This window comes from Oncorhynchus gorbuscha, linkage group LG01 (assembly GCF_021184085.1).
Source record: "Oncorhynchus gorbuscha isolate QuinsamMale2020 ecotype Even-year linkage group LG01, OgorEven_v1.0, whole genome shotgun sequence".
NCBI classification, from domain to species: Eukaryota; Metazoa; Chordata; class Actinopteri; order Salmoniformes; family Salmonidae; genus Oncorhynchus; species Oncorhynchus gorbuscha.
This window is the reverse complement of record NC_060173.1, coordinates 13,334,531-13,352,810: the sequence shown is the minus strand read 5'-3', so window position 1 is coordinate 13,352,810 and position 18,280 is coordinate 13,334,531. Positions and strand designations below refer to the sequence as shown.

General features: G+C 42.3%; 1 protein-coding gene across 1 annotated transcript in view; it reads right to left on the bottom strand.

Moving 5' to 3' along the window:
* Nucleotides 1–240: 240 nt before the first annotated feature.
* The window catches only part of LOC124033291 (transmembrane protein 263-like), a 41,767-nt gene continuing 23,727 nt past the window's right edge, over nucleotides 241–18,280 (bottom strand). The window contains exon 3 of the mRNA XM_046345278.1: nucleotides 241–4,193. Within this exon, the coding sequence (XP_046201234.1) occupies nucleotides 3,913–4,193 (281 nt within the window). The 3' untranslated portion in view covers nucleotides 241–3,912. The remainder of the gene's footprint in view (nucleotides 4,194–18,280) is intronic.

Sequence of the window (18,280 nt, the reverse complement as noted above, 5' to 3'; positions counted from 1 at the left end):
CCCATCAGCTGGACACATAACTTTCTCTGAGGGTGAGGATAGAGAGAGCAGAGGGGTCTTGTGTGGCTCAGTTGGCAGAGCATGGCACTTGCAACGCCAGGGTTGTGGGTTAGATTCCCACGAGGGACCAGTATGGAGATAAAGTACAGAAATGTAACCACTCTGGATGAGAGCATCTGCTAAATGACTGAAACATAAAGCAGTATTCACTTTTTGAGCGACCAAATAAAATGCAACAAATTGCAATTAAAATACAGAGTAGCTTTATTTATAGAATACAGCATCAGTTTTTGCAAAAATAGTTCTATCATAGACAAAAAAACTGCGACCCCAATGACACACTATTCAATATACACTGAGTGTACAAAGCATTAGGAACACCAGCTCTTTCCATGACATAGACTGTCCAGGTGAATCCAGGTGAAAGCTATGATCCCTTATTGATGTCACCTGTTAAATCAACTTCAATCAGTGTAGATGAAGAGGAGGAGACAGATTAAAGAAGGAGTTTTAAGCCTTGAGACAACTGAGACATGGATTGTTTATCTGTGCCATTCAGAGGGTGACAAAAGATTCAAGTGCGGTATGGGTGTAGGTGCCAGTCACACCGGTTTGAGAGGACTAAAAACTGTGGGAAGAATTGGAGTCAACATGGGCCAGCATCCCTGTGGATCGCTTTTAATACCTTGGAGTGTCCATGCCCCGACGAATTGAGGCTGTTCTGAGGGCTAAAGGGGGCGCAACTCAAAATGAGGCAGGTGTTCTTAATGTTTTGTACACTTGGTGTATAGTGCACTATATTTGACCAGGGCTCCATCCCAGTTTATAGTAACAGAGTCTCCAAGACATATATTAACTAGCAGAAGTGTCCCGATGAAAATAGTAAAGACAGGACAAGATGAAACAGCATGAAAATAAAATAGGTGAGACGTGTCATAACAATAAACAGCATATTGTGTTCAGGAAGAAGGAAAAACGACCTCTTGAAACATGCGATGCATAATGTGAGGGTGTGGAAATACCATGCCAAGTTGTTTTCTCTTTATTTATAATCAAATAAAAATGTCCACACAGTGACTGTTCAAATAAAAATGTAAGAAACCAAACTGAAAAGGAGAACAAACAGCACACTGGGAACAGACGTCTAGTTTCGATTTACATGTGGTCAAGTTGTCAAATAATGTGAATTCAACGTGAAACATTTCACGATGTCGTTTGATTTAGGTTAAAAGTCATGTGGGGAAAAAAAAACCCGAAATGACCTTACGTTGATGACTTTTTTTCAAATCCAATCAGTTTTCTGTGTTGAATAACGTCATCACATTGAGTTATTTGGTTGAAATGTGGAAACAACGTTGATTCAACCAGTATTTGTCCAGTGGGAAGAAATTGGTCATGTACTTTTATTCTCTGATCAGAATGGACAGTAATTCAGGATTACACGTAACAATGTGGAAGTGAATTAGCTAGTCCCAGATCCGTTTCTATCATCTTGTGAACTCAAACAGACTGGGACCAAGGCTAGAAGTGATTGGAAAGCATAGACAGAAAAGGCATGTTTGTTTTCAACTGTCCCTCCTACTCTGGAAATGTCGCTGTCAACTATCTATCAGTATTTATAAATGTAATGCAGGGATGGGCACCTTTGATGGGGGTGGGGGCCACAACAAATCTGAAAGCTGCAGTGGCTAGCGGGTCTGCGTACCCACATTTATACCCACACATGTAGTCAGAGCTACATTTAGTTGTTAGTGGCCCCCCTCTTGACAGTGGAGATAATCTATGTAGATATTTTTTATTGTTCATTTCCTGCAATTATACAATACAATAATATAGAGAAAATGTTGTACTTTTAAAATAAGTTTGATGCAATTCTACTTCTTGCCATGTGGAGTAGAGAACATTTAGCAATTTTATAACTAATTCCATGCAATTCTACTCATTTTGCTGTGGGGCGGAGAGAAAGATTTGCCGTTTTTAAGCTAATTTCCTGCAATTCTACACATTTGGTTAATATCCATGGGCACCCTCAGTCTGTAATTTGACCATGATTACTACAAGTTTAGATAGCTGGATAGACTACTTTACAAATGTAAAAAATGTAAATTGACATAGGCTAATTCAGTGACTGTCAGTGACTGACCTAAGACAAAAACTGCTGATGCACAACCAAATTTAAAAAATGCACCATGTGTATTCTACTATTCTTACTCTCAACAGTCATTTGAGACCCCAACTGAGTTCACATTTAAAAAAATTGCGTTATTGTTGATTTATTTTCCAGTTTCTGGAAATGAATGGGCCGCGGACCCTGATCTAATGCAAATGAAGGAACATAAACATACATTTGAGTAAAGTACATATAAAGTGAATTAAATGGGTTATGTCCCAAATAGCACATTACTCCCTATACTGTACAGTGCACTACTTTGGATTACAGCCTTATGGGTGCTGGTCAAATGTAGTGCACTATAAAGGGAATAGGGTGCCATTTGAGACGTAGCCATGAACTATGATGCTTGAAACTTAACAAGGTTGATCATAGTAATGTCTTTGATAGGCCATTGTGGAGCGGATTTATAAAATATTTAAATGGACACGGATTTCCTGATTTATCAATAACTCAGCCATCTCTTAACTTTAAGGCCTCCCGAGTGGCGCAGCGGTTTAAGGCACTGCATGGCAGTGCTAGAGGCGTCACTACAGACCCTGTTTCGATTCCAGGCAGTATCACAACCGGCCGTGAATGGGAGTCCCTTAGGGCGGCGCACAATTGGCCCAGCGTCGTCCGGGTTTTGCTGGGGTAGGCTGTCATTGTAAATAATCATTTGTTCTTAACTTAATTGCCAGGTTAAATATATACATTTTTAAATGTGCGTGTTTCTTTGTTGGTGAAATGGTGCTTTATTCATTTAAACAGCTCAGGACATCTGCTGGTATATGTAACATGTATGTAAAAATGTCATTTCCATGACTTCTTCTGTCCGTTTCTATGCAATAACACGCTTTGTTGACCACATGTCCAACTCATCAAGCATTAATCTAAAAACACCTGCATTACAATGAAAATATTTACTGCAAGACTGCAAGGTTCCTCTAACCTTCTTTGTCTGCATCAATAGGAATCATATGCCTATTTTTCACATATATATTTCATAACACACACACTACCGTTCAAAAGCTTGGGGTCACTTAGAAATGTCCTTGTTTTTGAAAGAAAAGCTCATTTAAATAACATCAAATTGATCAGAAATACAGTGTAGACATGGTTAATGTTGTAGCATATTCACATACACACATTGTTTGGTGTGTATTCCCCAATTACTGATGTCAAACTGATGACATTAAGTTGTGTAAAGTACCTTTGTTTTAATCACTTGTCAATGTAAAGATACCTTTTCATAGTAAAACTGGAAGAATTTAATAACCTCAAGCTTTTGAGAAATGAGTAGATGTGCCCTTGCTGAATCGCTACCAAATTGTTGTGGATTGTGGATTGTCTTCATATTATCATGCCCTTCCCCACCCAGACCCAGATTAACCAAAAAGACATGAGATCCCTCTCAAGAGTACCTCGGCAGTAAGTTCAACATTCCGGTCAATTCCTATATCCTAACAAATCAACATTGTGGTCATTTCCTCTGTCCTAACAAATCAACATTCCCATAATCTCCCTCTGTAATACTTCCTTAGGGCAGTATTCTGATTTGAGATCCGCAACCTTAACTCAGATTTCCGTGCAAATTGCCCATTGACGTCAACGAATGATTTACACGCAAATCCGAGTTAATTGTGCCTTTTTCAACTCTGAATGGTTCCCCATAGTAACCAGATGGAACCTAAACACAGCAGAGAGACCGGGAGACATTTATAAACTATACTGTAGCAATGGGGTGGTAGTTGGGTCTAGGTCTAATCAGACTTGTCCTTTTTCTTTGGTGTAACTTTACTGGCTACAGCAGACCCTACCGCCCCCACTCCCCCCGTCACCATGGAAACGCTGCCCTTGACCAATCCCACGCCGGCGGCCGGCACGCTGGTCACCACCGTCTTGGTGATGTCATAGCTCTTACAGCCCACCCAGGCCACGCCTCCCCATGTCGCTCCGACCGCCCCTTTGGTCATGTTGAAGAGACCGCCGGTCACCCTCCAGATGACCCCCGCCTCGGTCTTAGGGTGGTCCTTCTCTCCGTCTGCAGGGGGGAATGGTGGCAGAGAGAAAGAGAGAGGCAGCGAAAGGGAGAGGGAGAGAAAAAGAGAAAGACAAAGAACAATTTATAGATTCATCATTTGTGTCTAGGTGCCTGAAAGAAAGTTCCAGATGAAAGCTTTCCATGCGTTTTCTCAATGGTGTTTATAGAGGTAGATTAACATTCCAGTCCCTCAGAGGAACAAACAGGACCACTGACTACGATAACACCAATCCATCAATCCCAAATGGCACTTCATTCCCTACATAGTGGACAACTTTTGACCTGGGCCTAATTAGGCTCTGGTCAAAAGTAGTGCACTATGTAGGGAATAGGGTGCCATTTGGGATGCAAAGGGACGCTGGGAAATGTGTAAGATTGATGTATTGGAGTTATTGTAGTCAGTGGTCCTCCCTAAAGTACAACATCTCAATACGAAGACTAATGTCACACATCTGATATTTATAACTGCACGTAGCTTAGCGGTTAGAGAATTGGGCCAGTAACCGAAAGGTTGCTGTTTCAAATCCCCGAGCCGGCTAAGTGAAAACTCTGTCGTTGTGCCCTTGAGCAAGGCACGCAACCCTAATTGCTCCTGTAAGTCGCACTGCATAAGAGCTTCTGCTAAATAACTCAAATGTTAAATGTACCTAGGGATGGAGGAGAACGTTCTTGTCTGCTCTAAAGCCTCAGGTCTACATGACCTGGCTGGTGACTCAAGAGTTCACATTATTATCTCTCATTCTGTTAGCATCTTCTATTTAAGTCACAATATAATTGCTAGGGTTTTCCACCTGGTCACTAATAATAGGGAGTTTTCCTTCACAGTGGAATTACAAGCCTGTTTAAAATAAAACGCTTATTAGTGGAAACTTCGCTCTACAGCTTGGGGGAAATAAAGGCACCTATGAAATGGGTTATGGTGTTTATGGTCTATGTATGGCGTGTGGCTGTAGTGAACCACAATGCATGTCCATGGTTGTTTTCACTGCTTACAGCTGACAAACTTTCAAAGTGAATGGCACTAAAGTGGTTGTCTGAGTCATAGGCCAAGGCTTTAAAATGTGGCATAAAATATGGACAGAAAAAGCTTTTAAAAGAAACTTTATGAGAGAGTAACAGAGAGCGAGCGAGAGAGAGCGAGAGAGAGAGAGCGAGCGAGAGAGGTCCTTGAACTTGTAATGGTACTCTCCAAAGTGTACCACACTAATAAATGTCTAGTGAAGTCATTATCATTCCCTGATTAATGCATTGTCATTTTTGGGTGAATCTAGTCCATTGACTGCACTGTGCAGTAAAAAGGCCTTTACGGCCACATTACCCAATCTCCCCATAGCCCAAAAATCATATACCACTCCACCCTAGCAGATAAAGTAGTCCCTGTCACATCTTTGCATGATTTGACACAGTTCTGTTTATTTCCCCCTCTCAATCCAAGCAGAACATTGAGGTGACAGTTTTGCATGTTTTCCAGCTCCATTTCCCCTCCCACCCCCTTTTGGCTTGACAAAACATGCATTAACTAATGTACTGTGGTAACTAGCGAGGGGTGAGTGGGAGAGAGACACTCAACCCAGAGTGAGCTGTTCATGTCATCCCTTTTTACACTGACAATGTCTTTATAAACAAACCTTAAGATCCTGCTCCTCCTGCTCCTCCTCCCACCTTCTCCTCCTCCTCCCTCCTGCTCCTCCTCCTCCCTCCTGCTCCTCCTCCTCCCCACCTTAACAAATAATATTCAGTAGGCCTCCTGTTCAATAGAAACCTGGAATAAGCCTACTACAATAGAATATAGGCCAAATGTTCAATAGCTTCCTATCCACATGAAGTACAGATATAATGGGCTCCTGTAAGGGAGTGCATAACTGGCAGCAGGGAAGTCAGGTGCAGGAGAGCAAAACTGGGTGATCAACAAAGCAGTTTTATTCATAAAACCACCAGAACAATAAACAAATGGGTACAAAACCCGTCGCGCACCAGAGAAAACGTGCACATGCACTTACAATAAACACTTCCGCACAAAGACATGGTGGGAACAGAGGGTTAAATACACAACATGTAATGAGGGAAATTGAGACCAGGTGTGTGAGAAGACAAAAGGAAAATGAAAAGTGGATTGATGATGGCTAGAAGACCGGCGACACCGAGGGCCGCCCGAACAAGGAGAGGAACCGAATTTGGCAGAAGTCATGACAGCTCCTGAGTGGAGCAGCGGTCTAAGACACTGCATCTCATAGCTAGAGGCGCCACTACAGACCCTGGTTCGATTCCAGGTTGTATCACAACCGGCCGGGATTGGGAGTCCCATAGGGAGGCGCACAATTGGCCCAGCGTCGTCCAGGTCAGGGTTTGGCCGGGGTAGGCCAAGAATTTGTTCTTATCTGACTTGCCCATTTAAATAAAGGTTACATAATTTTATATATATATATATATATATATATATATATGTAAAACCAGCTTGCGTATTAATTTGTAGGCACGCCAACAAATTCTGTCTCTTTAAATATATGGGTGTCTGGATTGAAGATAAGCTATCTTTCAGAAAACATATTGATGAGTTAGTTAAGAATGAAATGGGCTTCCTTTATAGGAATACGGCCTATTGTGAAACAGCAGAAAACAAATCCTTCAGTAAACATTCATTACGGTTATTGACTATGGTGATATTGTTTACATGAATACAGGTGCCACCGTATTGAAACCACTGGACGCAGCTTAGCATAGCACACAACGTTTTATTACGGGTGATAGGTTCTTTACTTTACGGGTGATAGGTCCTTTACTTTACGGGTGATAGGTCCTTTACTTTACGGGTGATAGGTCCTTTACTTTACGGGTGATAGGTCCTTTACTTTACGGGTGATAGGTCCTTTACTTTACGGGTGATAGGTCCTTTACGGGTGATAGGTCCTTTACGGGTGATAGGTCCTTTACGGGTGATAGGTCCTTTACGGGTGATAGGTCCTTTACGGGTGATAGGTCCTTTACGGGTGATAGGCCAGTAACCGAAAGCTCACTGGTTCGAATCCCAGAGCCGGCAGTTAACCCCAGAACAACAACTGCTCCCCGGGCGCCGATATTGTGGACGTGGATTAAGGCAGCCCCCTGCACCTCTCTGATAAAGAGGTTAATTGCGAAGATGAATGTCAGTTGAATGTGTTCTGTTGTGCAACTGACGAAGTATCTCCCTTCCCTACACACATCAATTTACAATAACCTCTTAACCACTAGGCCACATGCCATAGTGTATATTGATGTGTATGTTTGATACAGGGCTCATCTATAAAAGAGACCTTGGTCTCAGTATGACTCCCTGTCAAGGTAAAAAATAATAATACAAATAAACAAATACAAGTGTGTTGGCAGGGCTGTTACCATTATGCTATTTTAGACATATTTATCTGTGGCTGAAAGAAGCACCTCCTACACACTGTCACCATCTCTACCACGTCAACCTGCGGCTCTGAATGGTGGTAGATCTGTAGTAGACCTGCATTCATAGCCACAGCAGAGGGTAGGCCTGCACCGCAAAGGGCCCTGGTTAAAAGTAGCACACTATACAGGAAATAGGGTGCCATTTGGGAAGTGTGCCCTAGGTCTCTTTTTTTGCTGTCAACCCTCAAACAGAGGATCCTCATGAACAATGCTGGAGGACAAGACACCAACACCAACTGTCACTAACACTCAGTACCATCTCATCCCTGAGCTGTGAGCTATAGTGTATATAGGAAGAACTGATCAAAATACACCTTATGGAACAGCGGGGACCGTGAAGAGACACACACTCAGGCACAGACACACACATACACATGATAACACACACACACACACGTACACATGGATTTTGCATTGCAGATACGTGGTAGTAGAGTAGCAGCCTGAGGGAAAACAAAGTGTTGTGAAAAATGTTATGAAATGTAATAAGTTAAATTGTATATAACTGTCTTAATGTTGCTGGACCCCGGGAAGTGTAACTGCTGCCTTGGCAGGAACTAATGGGGATCCATAATAAACCCCAAGAAGAGTTGCTGCTGCCTTGGCAGGAACAAATGGGGATCCATAATAAACCCCAAGAAGAGTTGCTGCTGCCTTGGCAGGAACTAATGGGGATCTATAATAAATACAAATACAAATAGTAGAATGTCACAACCTTACACCTCCTAAGCAACACCATACCGTGCTACATCTACAGAGTACAAGGAATTCTGTATGAATCCTCTGGAGACGTACATCATGTTGCCATCAAACACAAAACATTCACACCCTGCTGTTGTCATGTCTATTAATATCTAATATGACTATGGCTCTACACAGGGCTTCAGACACAGGGCTACACAGGGCTCTACACAGGGCTCTACACAGGGCTCTACACAGGGCTCTACACAGGGCTCTACACAGGGCTTCAGACAACACAAATGACACATTCTGGAACGTCTTCGTGTGTACGACAAACTCCCAAAACATCGTTGGAAACAAACTTCCCAAAGCATTGTTGGGAACAAACTTCCCAAAGCATTGTTGGGAACAAACTTCCCAAAGCATTGTTGGGAACAAACTTCCCAAAGCATTGTTGGGAACAAACTTCCCAAAGCATTGTTGGGAACAAACTTCCCAAAGCATTGTTGGGAACAAACTTCCCAAATCATCGTTGGGAACAAACTTCCCAAAGCATTGTTGGGAACAAACTTCCCAAAGCATTGTTGGGAACAAACTTCCCAAAGCATTGTTGGGAACAAACTTCCCAAAGCATTGTTGGGAACAAACTTCCCAAAACATTGTTGGGAACAAACTTCCCAAAGCATCGTTGGGAACAAACTTCCCAAAGCATCGTTGGGAACAAACTTCCCAAAGCATTGTTGGGAACAAACTTCCCAAAGCATTGTTGGGAACAAACTTCCCAAAACATTGTTGGGAACAAACTTCCCAAAACATTGTTGGGAACAAACTCCCAAAACATTAGCCTGATGTTGGTCTGTAGGAAGTAGGAACAAACTCCCAAAACATTAGCCTGATGTTGGTCTGTAGGAACACGCATCAGTGGTTTGGGACCTAAAGGTTTTAAGAAGGCAGTATTCAGATCCCTTGACTTTTTCCACATTTTGTTACGTTACAGCCTTATTCTAAAATGGATTTAAAAAATGAAAAGATCCTCAGCCATCTACACATATTGCCCAATAATGACAATGCAAAAACAGGTTTTTAGAATTTTTTTGAAATGTATAAAAAACAAACAGATATACCTTATCTACATAAGTATTCAGACCTTTTGCTTTGAGACTCGAAGTTGAGCTCAGGTGAATCCTGTTTCCATTGATCATCCTTGAGATGTTTCTGCAACTTGATTGGGGTTCACCTGTGGTAAATTCAATTGATTGGACATGATTTGAAAAGGCACACACCTGTCTATATAAGGTCCCACAGTTGACAGTGCATGTCAGAGCAAAAACAAAGCCACAAGGTCGAAGGAATTGTCCGTAGAGCTCAGAGACAGGATTGTGTCGAGGCACAGATCTGTGGAAGGGTACCAACAAATGTCTGCAGCATTGAAGGTCCCCAAGAACACAGTGGCCTCAATCATTCTTAAATGGAAGAAGTTTAGAACCACCAAGACTCTTCCTAGAGCTGGCCTGCCGGCTAAACTGAGCAATCGGGGGAGAAGGGCTTTGGTCAGGGAGGTGACCAAGAACCCGACGGTCACTAACAGCACTCTAGAGTTCCTCTGTGGAGATGGAGAACCTTCGAGAAGGAAAACCATTTCTGCAGCACTCCACTATTCAGGCCTTTACGGTCATAGCAAATTAACATTCTTATTTCATCAACACTGTCAAGTACAAGTCTATTAAGGCTATAATAATGTAGAAAACAATCGAATTATTAATGATATGTACATGTATAAATTACATAGGGTAAAGAAATCTACCTTTTGACATTCATTTAGTCTCTAAACAGCAGCCTTTCTTTGCATCCTCTGCAGTGAGCATGTGGAACACCATATACACCATGTTCTCTGCTTCTGATTGGTCCATACAAACGAATGTCACGGGCCGATAATAAACCCAGATTCTGATGGAGCCAAATAGTCCCTCACCGTCTGTGTTCTGGAACAACCTTTAAAACCATCCTTGTTGTCTGCGTCCCAAATGATTCTATATTCCCTATTTAATGTACTACTTTTGTCTAAGGTAGTGCACTATATAGGGAATAAGGTGCCATTTGGGATGAAACCCTTGTCTCTTCTTAGTGAGGAATCTCTCTCAAGAGGCCAGTAAATTGCAGAGGTAAGGTATGCCTGCCGTAATGCTTGCCATAAATAATAATCCCATAAAACAAAGATAACGCCTGTGTCCAAAATCGCACCCTATTCCCTATGTAGTGCACTGCTTTTGACCAGTGCTCTACTCAAAAGTAGCGCACTACATAGGGAATTTCCTGATATTAGGGGCCAGCCAATCAACCTGTTGAGGGTGTCATACCTGTATGGTAGGCTAGTTCAATTCTACCAGGGGAGGAAGCTTTAGCAGCCTGCAGGCTAATTCAGCCTCTGCTGAGTTTGAGGGGATGAGGTTACATCCCAAATGAAACCCTATTCCCCTTACAGTGTGCTAATATTGACCATAGTCCTCATAGGCTCTGCTCAAAAGTAGTCCACTATATAGAAAATAGGGTACCATTTGGGATGCGACCCAAGGAGGAAGAGAATCCAGATACTGCAGTGTGGCGACTCACTGAGTCCAGACGGTCTATTAGAGACTGACGCACACGCACACGCACACGCACACGCACACACACTTAGAGACTATAGCTTTAATGTGAACTGCAGCTGGGAGCTGCTGCTTCTGCTACCATGGCATCATCTCTCTCCTCTACTCTGTGTGTGTCTGCATGCGTCTGTGTGTTTTACAGTGGACCCTGGTGAATCACAAACCCAGGATACCTCTCCTGTACAATATACAGATTCTCACTCAGACCATTCCTTCTCCTCCTGCATAGTAACTACCTCATAACATCTTAATGGGAATACTGATTACACAACCAAGAGCTCCACGCTGCTATAACAGACAAACACTAGGAATAGATTGTCCACCATCTATGCGTTATCCAGACAGAAAAAAGAAATGGGCAAAAGAACATTTCGATTTAGAGCAATAAAGAAATTGAATAAACTACTAAAACTAAAAGAGATCCTAATAAAATAAAATCAAAATCAAATCTACCTACTGTAACATTTCTCTAGCAGATCTTTAGTGTCGTCTTGCCAACTTATGTTTTTGGATATATACCGACAGCAGATGGTATTCATCCTAGGCCTGCATTCTAGCTTAACAAGTTAAATAAAGCTAGAATCCTTAGTTACTACATACATTTTTTTGGACTTAATGATATATACCCATTGATTGTTGATGAATATAACTTATGATATAACTCATGAGCTTAGTTCAACAGAACCCCAAATATAAGAATATTTTACTTGTTTGTAAACAATGTCAATATAAACAATAATGGCAGAGCCTCAAAACATGATTACAACTATAATTTGGATATCGTGGAAGGTCAGTCCTCGCATCCATAGTTTATGAATTTGAAAGTGGTTGAATTTCTCCAGGCTCATCCCTCAGCTTTTACCTAAACAGGGGCGGGGTGTCCTCTTTGTTATTGTTTCAACTAAGGATTCTACATTTAACCAGGACTTTTCTGTGTTTGTTTTATTTGAGAGCTTTGTGTGATATACGGATAGCCTCTCTAAACCTTTAATATCCTTGTGTTTAGGAAAGTGTGACTTCACACTTGACCGGTCCATAATAAAATCATCAGATCAGCCAGAGTCCTCCGCACGCGCGCACACACACACATAAAGTATTTTGGTAGATTAGATTTGTCCTATTTCTTCAACACAGATTAGTGATCAAACTATTCTGCATTGCACACAGGTTGGGAACTAGAGAATGATATCAATACCATACTGTTCTCTCAATCGATACCTCAGAGTAGTTGGGACAAGGTGCAAAGAGGGGAATAAGAGCTGAACCTCTCCCTTAGATTGAATGGAGACAGGCAGGCAGGTCTCAGGGTAAAGACAAACCACAGGTCTATATAAACAAGGAGAGCAGTCGAGACTACCACCACCACCTCAGTGTCCTAGTGGAAGGAGAAAACAGGACACAAAGATAAACAACATGCCATCTAATATGGTCCTTCTGTAGCTCAGTTGGTAGAGCATGGCGCTTGTAACGCCAGGGTAGTGGGTTCGATACCCGGGACCACCCATACGTAGAATGTATGCACACATGACTGTAAGTCGCTTTGGATAAAAGCGTCTGCTAAATGGCATATAATATAGCGTAGCCTGAAAATAGTTTTGGTATTTGTTCTGGCAATTCTCACATAGAAAGCTAATTGAGAGGAAGGACATTTGATATGCTCTTTACATTTGTATCACAAACAATTTTTGAGAAAATCATTAAGGTGGCCATTTTAGGCCATTTTTAGACCTATACATGCCTCCTGTAAGACCCCTGACCCGATTCAGGAAGCTAGGCATATGTCACAAGTCACGGCATCACAGGAGAGCAGTTTGAACGTAAAGAGCATGTGAACTTGCATGTGCCTTAATAACAAATGTGTATACCATCTATAAATTGCTAGCCTTGTTCGTTAAGCCACATGAAAAGACAGCAACCTTCCCACTAGCCATGATTGGCTGAGATAAGTGAGCTGGGCATGCCGAGAGATGAGTTCGGATTGGTCTGCCATATAAAAGGCTTTTGTCTATTTGAGCCGGTCAGTCTGTGTTGGTAATCCTGTCGAACGCGGATAAAAAATGTATTGTGTATTGGAGCTGCATAAGTGTTGCTCTCCACTTTCTGGGGGATCGAGTTTTGAAATCAGTGGAATTAGAGTATGATACCTAAAGAGATGGGAAAACACCTAATCCCTTATCACATCTTCAAAGGAAGGGCATTTCAAATCAAGTTTATTTGTGACGTGCGCCGAATACAACAGGTGTAGGTAGACCTTACAGTGAAATGCTTACTTACAGGCTCTAACCAATAGTGCAAAAAAAATGTATTATGTGAACAATAGGTAAGTACAGAAATAAAAACAACAGTAAAAAGACAGTGAAAAATAACAGTGGCGAGGCTATAAAAGTAGAGGCTACATACAGACACCGGTTAGTCGGGCTGATTGAGGTAGTATATACATGTAGATATGGTTAAAGTGACTATGCATATATGATGAACAGAGAGTAGCAGTAGCGATTTGAGTAGGGTAGCCATTTGATTACCTGTTCAGGAGTCTTATAGCTTGGGGGTAAAAACTGTTGAGAAGCTTTTTTGTCCAAGACTTGGCACTCCGGTCCCGCTTGACTGGGGTGGCTGTGGTCTTTGACAATTTTTAGGGCCTTCCTCTGACACAGCCTGGTGTAGAGGTCCTGGATGGCAGGCTGCTTAGCCCCAGTGATGTACTGGGCCATACACACTACCCTCTGTAGTGCATTGCGGTCGGAGACCGAGCAATTGCCATACCAGGCAGTGATGCAACCCGTCAGGATGCTCTCGATGCTGCAGCTGTAGAACTTTTTGAGGATCTCAGGACCCATGCCAAGTCTTTATAGTTTCCTGAGGGGGAATAGGCTTTGTCGTGCCCCCTTCACGACAGTCTTGCTGTGTTTGGACCATTCAAGTTTGTTGGCGATATGGACACCAAGGAACTTGAAGCTCTCTGAAGCTGCTCGGTCCTCCTTTTCCTGTAGTCCACAATCGTCTCCTTAGTCTTGGTTACGTTGAGGGATAGGTTGTTATACTGGCACCACCCGGCCAGGTCTCTGACCTCCTCCCTATAGGCTGTCTTGTTGTTGTCGGTGATCCGGGCCTACCACTGTTGCGTCGTCTGCAAACTTAATGATGGTGTTTGAGTCGTGCCTGGCCATTCAGTCATGGGTGAACAGGGAGTAAAGGAGGGGAATGAGCACACTCCCCTGGGAAGCTCCAGTGTTGAGGATCAGCGTGGCAGATGTGTTGCTATCTTCCATCACCACCTGGGGACGGCCCATCAGGAAGTCCAGGATCCAGTTGCAGAGGGAGATGTTTAGTCCCAGGATCCTTAGCTTAGTGATGAGCTTTGAGGGTACTATGGTGTTGAACGCTGTGCTGTAGTCAATGAATAGCATTCTCACATAGGTGTTCCTTTTGTCCAGGTGAGAAAGGGTAGTGTGGAGTGCAATAGAGATGGCATCATCTGTGCGGTATGCAAATTGGAGTGGGTCTAGGGTTTCTGGGATAATGGCGTTGATGTGAGCCATTACCTGCCTTCCAAAGCACTTCATGGCTACGGAGGTAAGTGCTTTGTTCTTGGGCACAGGGACTATGGTGGTCTGCTTGAAACATGTTGGTATTACAGACTCAATCAGGGACCTGCCAGTTGGTGAGCACATGCCCAGAGCACACATCCTGGTAATCCGTCTGGCCCCGCAGCCTTGTGAATGTTGACCTGTTTAAAGGTCTTACTCATGTCGGCTACGGAGAGCGTGATCACACAGTCGTCCGGAACAGCTGATGCTCTCATGCATGCCTCAGTGTTGCATGCCTTGAAGCGAGCATAGAAGTGATTTAGCTTGTCTGGTAGGCTAGTGTCACTTGGCAGCTCTCGGCTGTGCTTCCCTTTGTAGTCTGTAATAGTTTGCAAGCCCTGCCACATAAGACGAGCGTCGGAACCGGTGTAGTATGATTCAATCTTAGCCCTGTATTGACAGTTTGCCTGTTTGATGGTTCGTTGCAGGGCATAGCAGGATTTCTTATAAGCTTCAAGGTTAGAGTCCCGCACCTTGAAAGTGGCAGCTCTACCCTTTAGCTCAGTGCGAATGTTGCCTGTAATCCATGGCTTCTGGTTGGGGTATGTGCGTACAGTCACTGTGGGGACGACGTCCTCAATGCATTTATTGATAAAGCCAGTGACTGATGTGGTGTATTCCTCAATGCCATCAGAGAATCGCGGAACATGTTCCAGTCTGTGATAGCAAAACAGTCCTGTAGTTTAGCATCTGCTTCATCTGACCACTTTTTTATAGACCTAGTCACTGGTGCTTCATGCTTTAATTTTTGCTTGTAAGCAGGAATCAGGAGGATAGAGTTGTGATCGGATTTACCAAATGGAGGGCGAGGGAGAGCTTTGTACGTGTCTCTGTGTTTGGAGTACAGTTGATCTAGAATTTTTTTCCCTCTGGTTGCACATTTAACATGTTGATAGAGATTTGGTAGAACTGATTTAAGTCTCCCTGTATTAAAGTCTCCGGCCACTAAGAGCGCCACCTCTGGGTGAGCGGTTTCCTGTTTGCTTATTTCCTTATACAGCTGACTGAATGCGGTCTTAGTGCCAGCATCTGATTGTGGTGGTAAATAAACAGCCACGAAAAGTATAGCTGAAAACTTTCTAGGCAAGTAGTGTGGCCTGCAATTTATCACAATATGCTCTACTTCAGGCGAGCAAAATCTAGAGACTTCCTTAGATTTCGTGCACCAGCTTTTGTTTAAAAATATGCACAGACTGCCGCCCCCCTCTTCTTACCGGAGTGTGCTGTTCTATCTTGCCGGTGCAGCGTATATCCCTCTAGCTGAATATCCATGTCATCATTCAGCCACGATTCCGTGAAACAGGATATTACAGTTTTTGATGTCCCGTTGGTAGGATATTCGTGATCGTACCTCGTCTAATTTATTGTCCAATGATTGCACGTTGGCGAGTAATATTGACGCCTTCTACTGATCCTTCCTCCTCTTGCAAATAACTGGGTTGTTAGCCTTGGCGGGTGTTAGGAGAATGTCCTGTGCGACCTGCTTGTTGAAGAAAAAACCTTTGTCTAATCCGAGGCGAGTGATCGCTGTCCTGATATCCAGAAGCTCTTTGTCTAATCCGAGGTGAGTGATCGCTGTCCTGATATCCAGAAGCTCTTTGTCTAATCCGAGGTGAGTGATCACTGTCCTAATATCGAGAAGCTCTTTTTTTTGCCGTAAGATGGGTTGCAGAAACATTATGTACAAAATAAGTTACAAATAACGAGAAAACTCCCCACATAATAGCAGAATTGGTTGGGCGCCCGTTAAAACTGCTGCCATTTCTTCCAGCGCCATTTTAATTTAGTATGGATCCATGACAGGGAGACGCATCCATCATGCATGATGATGTATAAGGGTAAGATAGTCTAGCGTTAGCTAGCTACATTTTCAGATATTACACGTTTCTAATTCACCCCAGTCAAGTTTCATTTCAAGCTAAAGTGTACTGTTAGCTATCCCTAGCTAACGTTAGGTGGCTGGCTTGTTGGCTAATGTGATGTGTGTGATCTTAGCTAGCTCCATGGCTTAAGCTAAAGTATACAACACCTGTTGAATATGGCTGGTGTCAGTAAACTTCGGCAAAAAATTATGAAATTGTTGCCAGCAGAGCTGGTTAGGCTGATTTCATGTTATCCAGAGGTAAAGTGTCAAGTGTGCGCTCTGAATGCAAGGAGATGGGTGGGGCTAAAGCTTAAGAGGGGGTAAAATGATGCTGAATGGGTGTAGACAAAGAAGAGCTCTCTCACCGAAACACTAAAATGGCATTATCTCAAAACTGGGTTTACAAGTTGATCAACTTTCAAAGCAGAATTACTTTCCCATTGTCCCTCAAATGCAGTGTATGATTTTGTAGCTCTGAGTCTCTACTTTTATCCAATGTAGAAAAACACAATTCAAATGTTGCTACATAAGACAGAATCCAGGTGGTGAGTCACCTATGATCCGTGAAGGTACATGACACAGACAACATCTTGGTGTCATTGTTCTCTCAAACATGGAGAACGTCTAGATTCTGAAAACAAAAATTACATTCATTTCTTCAACATCAAAAGTACCAATATGAACTTTGGATTTTGTTCATTTTTAAACATATTGTTTGAAACAATATACTCTACAAGTAGGCCTACATCACACTTCCAGAGTGGGTGCTCGTCTACTTTTGAACTTCTGATACATTTTATGAGCACCACCAACAAAGTGAATGGGAAAATAGATTTAAAGGGAACTCCCTCTGTTGGTGATTTGCTGAATGTGGAATCCTAAAGGAGTGATGTGATTAGTTAATGACCTGTAATGCATTTTCTATGTATAAAATGGGTAATGTCTTCAAAATTAGCAGAAAACCCACTGAATATATTCTTCCAAACAATATGTTTTTGGAACATTGAAAAGGGTAGTTTTTAGGTATTCATATTAAAAGTTTTAATATTTAATCAATTAATGGACACTCCATATTTTAGAGCACACTATACGGAGTACAATGACACCAAAATGCTGTCTGTATCACGTGTTGTTTACAAAAGGCATATATACATGTAGGTCTAAAAAGGGTCTAAAATGAGCACTTTCATTAAAAAAACATGTCTGATAAAAATTCAAAAAGCATTGTAGATTCTATGAGAGAATTGACAGAATAATCTGAGATACCAAAAATATTTTTGGGCCTTGGTGTGGAATCGGCCGTTATTGTTCACACCTTGGAAATAGTTAGTTAGTATACACAATCATTTAGATAGCCAACAGGTATCCAGATTGAATGCTTTGTAAGATACAGTGCCTTGCGAAAGTATTCGGCCCCCTTGAACTTTGCGGCCTTTTGCCACATTTCAGGCTTCAAGCATAAAGATATAAAACTGTATTTTTTTGTGAAGAATCAACAACAAGTGGGACACAATCATGAAGTGGAACAACATTTATTGGATAATTCAAACTTTTTTAACAAATCAAAAACTGAAAAATTGGGCGTGCAAAATTATTCAGCCCCTTTACTTTCAGTGCAGCAAACTCTCCCCAGAAGTTCAGTGAGGATCTCTGAATGATCCAATGTTGACCTAAATGACCAATGATGATAAATACAATCCACCTGTGTGTAATCAAGTCTCCGTATAAATGCACCGGCACTGTGATAGTCTCAGAGGTCCGTTAAAAGCGCAGAGAGCATCATGAAGAACAAGGAACACACCAGGCAGGTCCGAGATACTGTTGTGAAGAAGTTTAAAGCAGGATTTGGATACAAAAAGATTTCCCAAGCTTTAAACA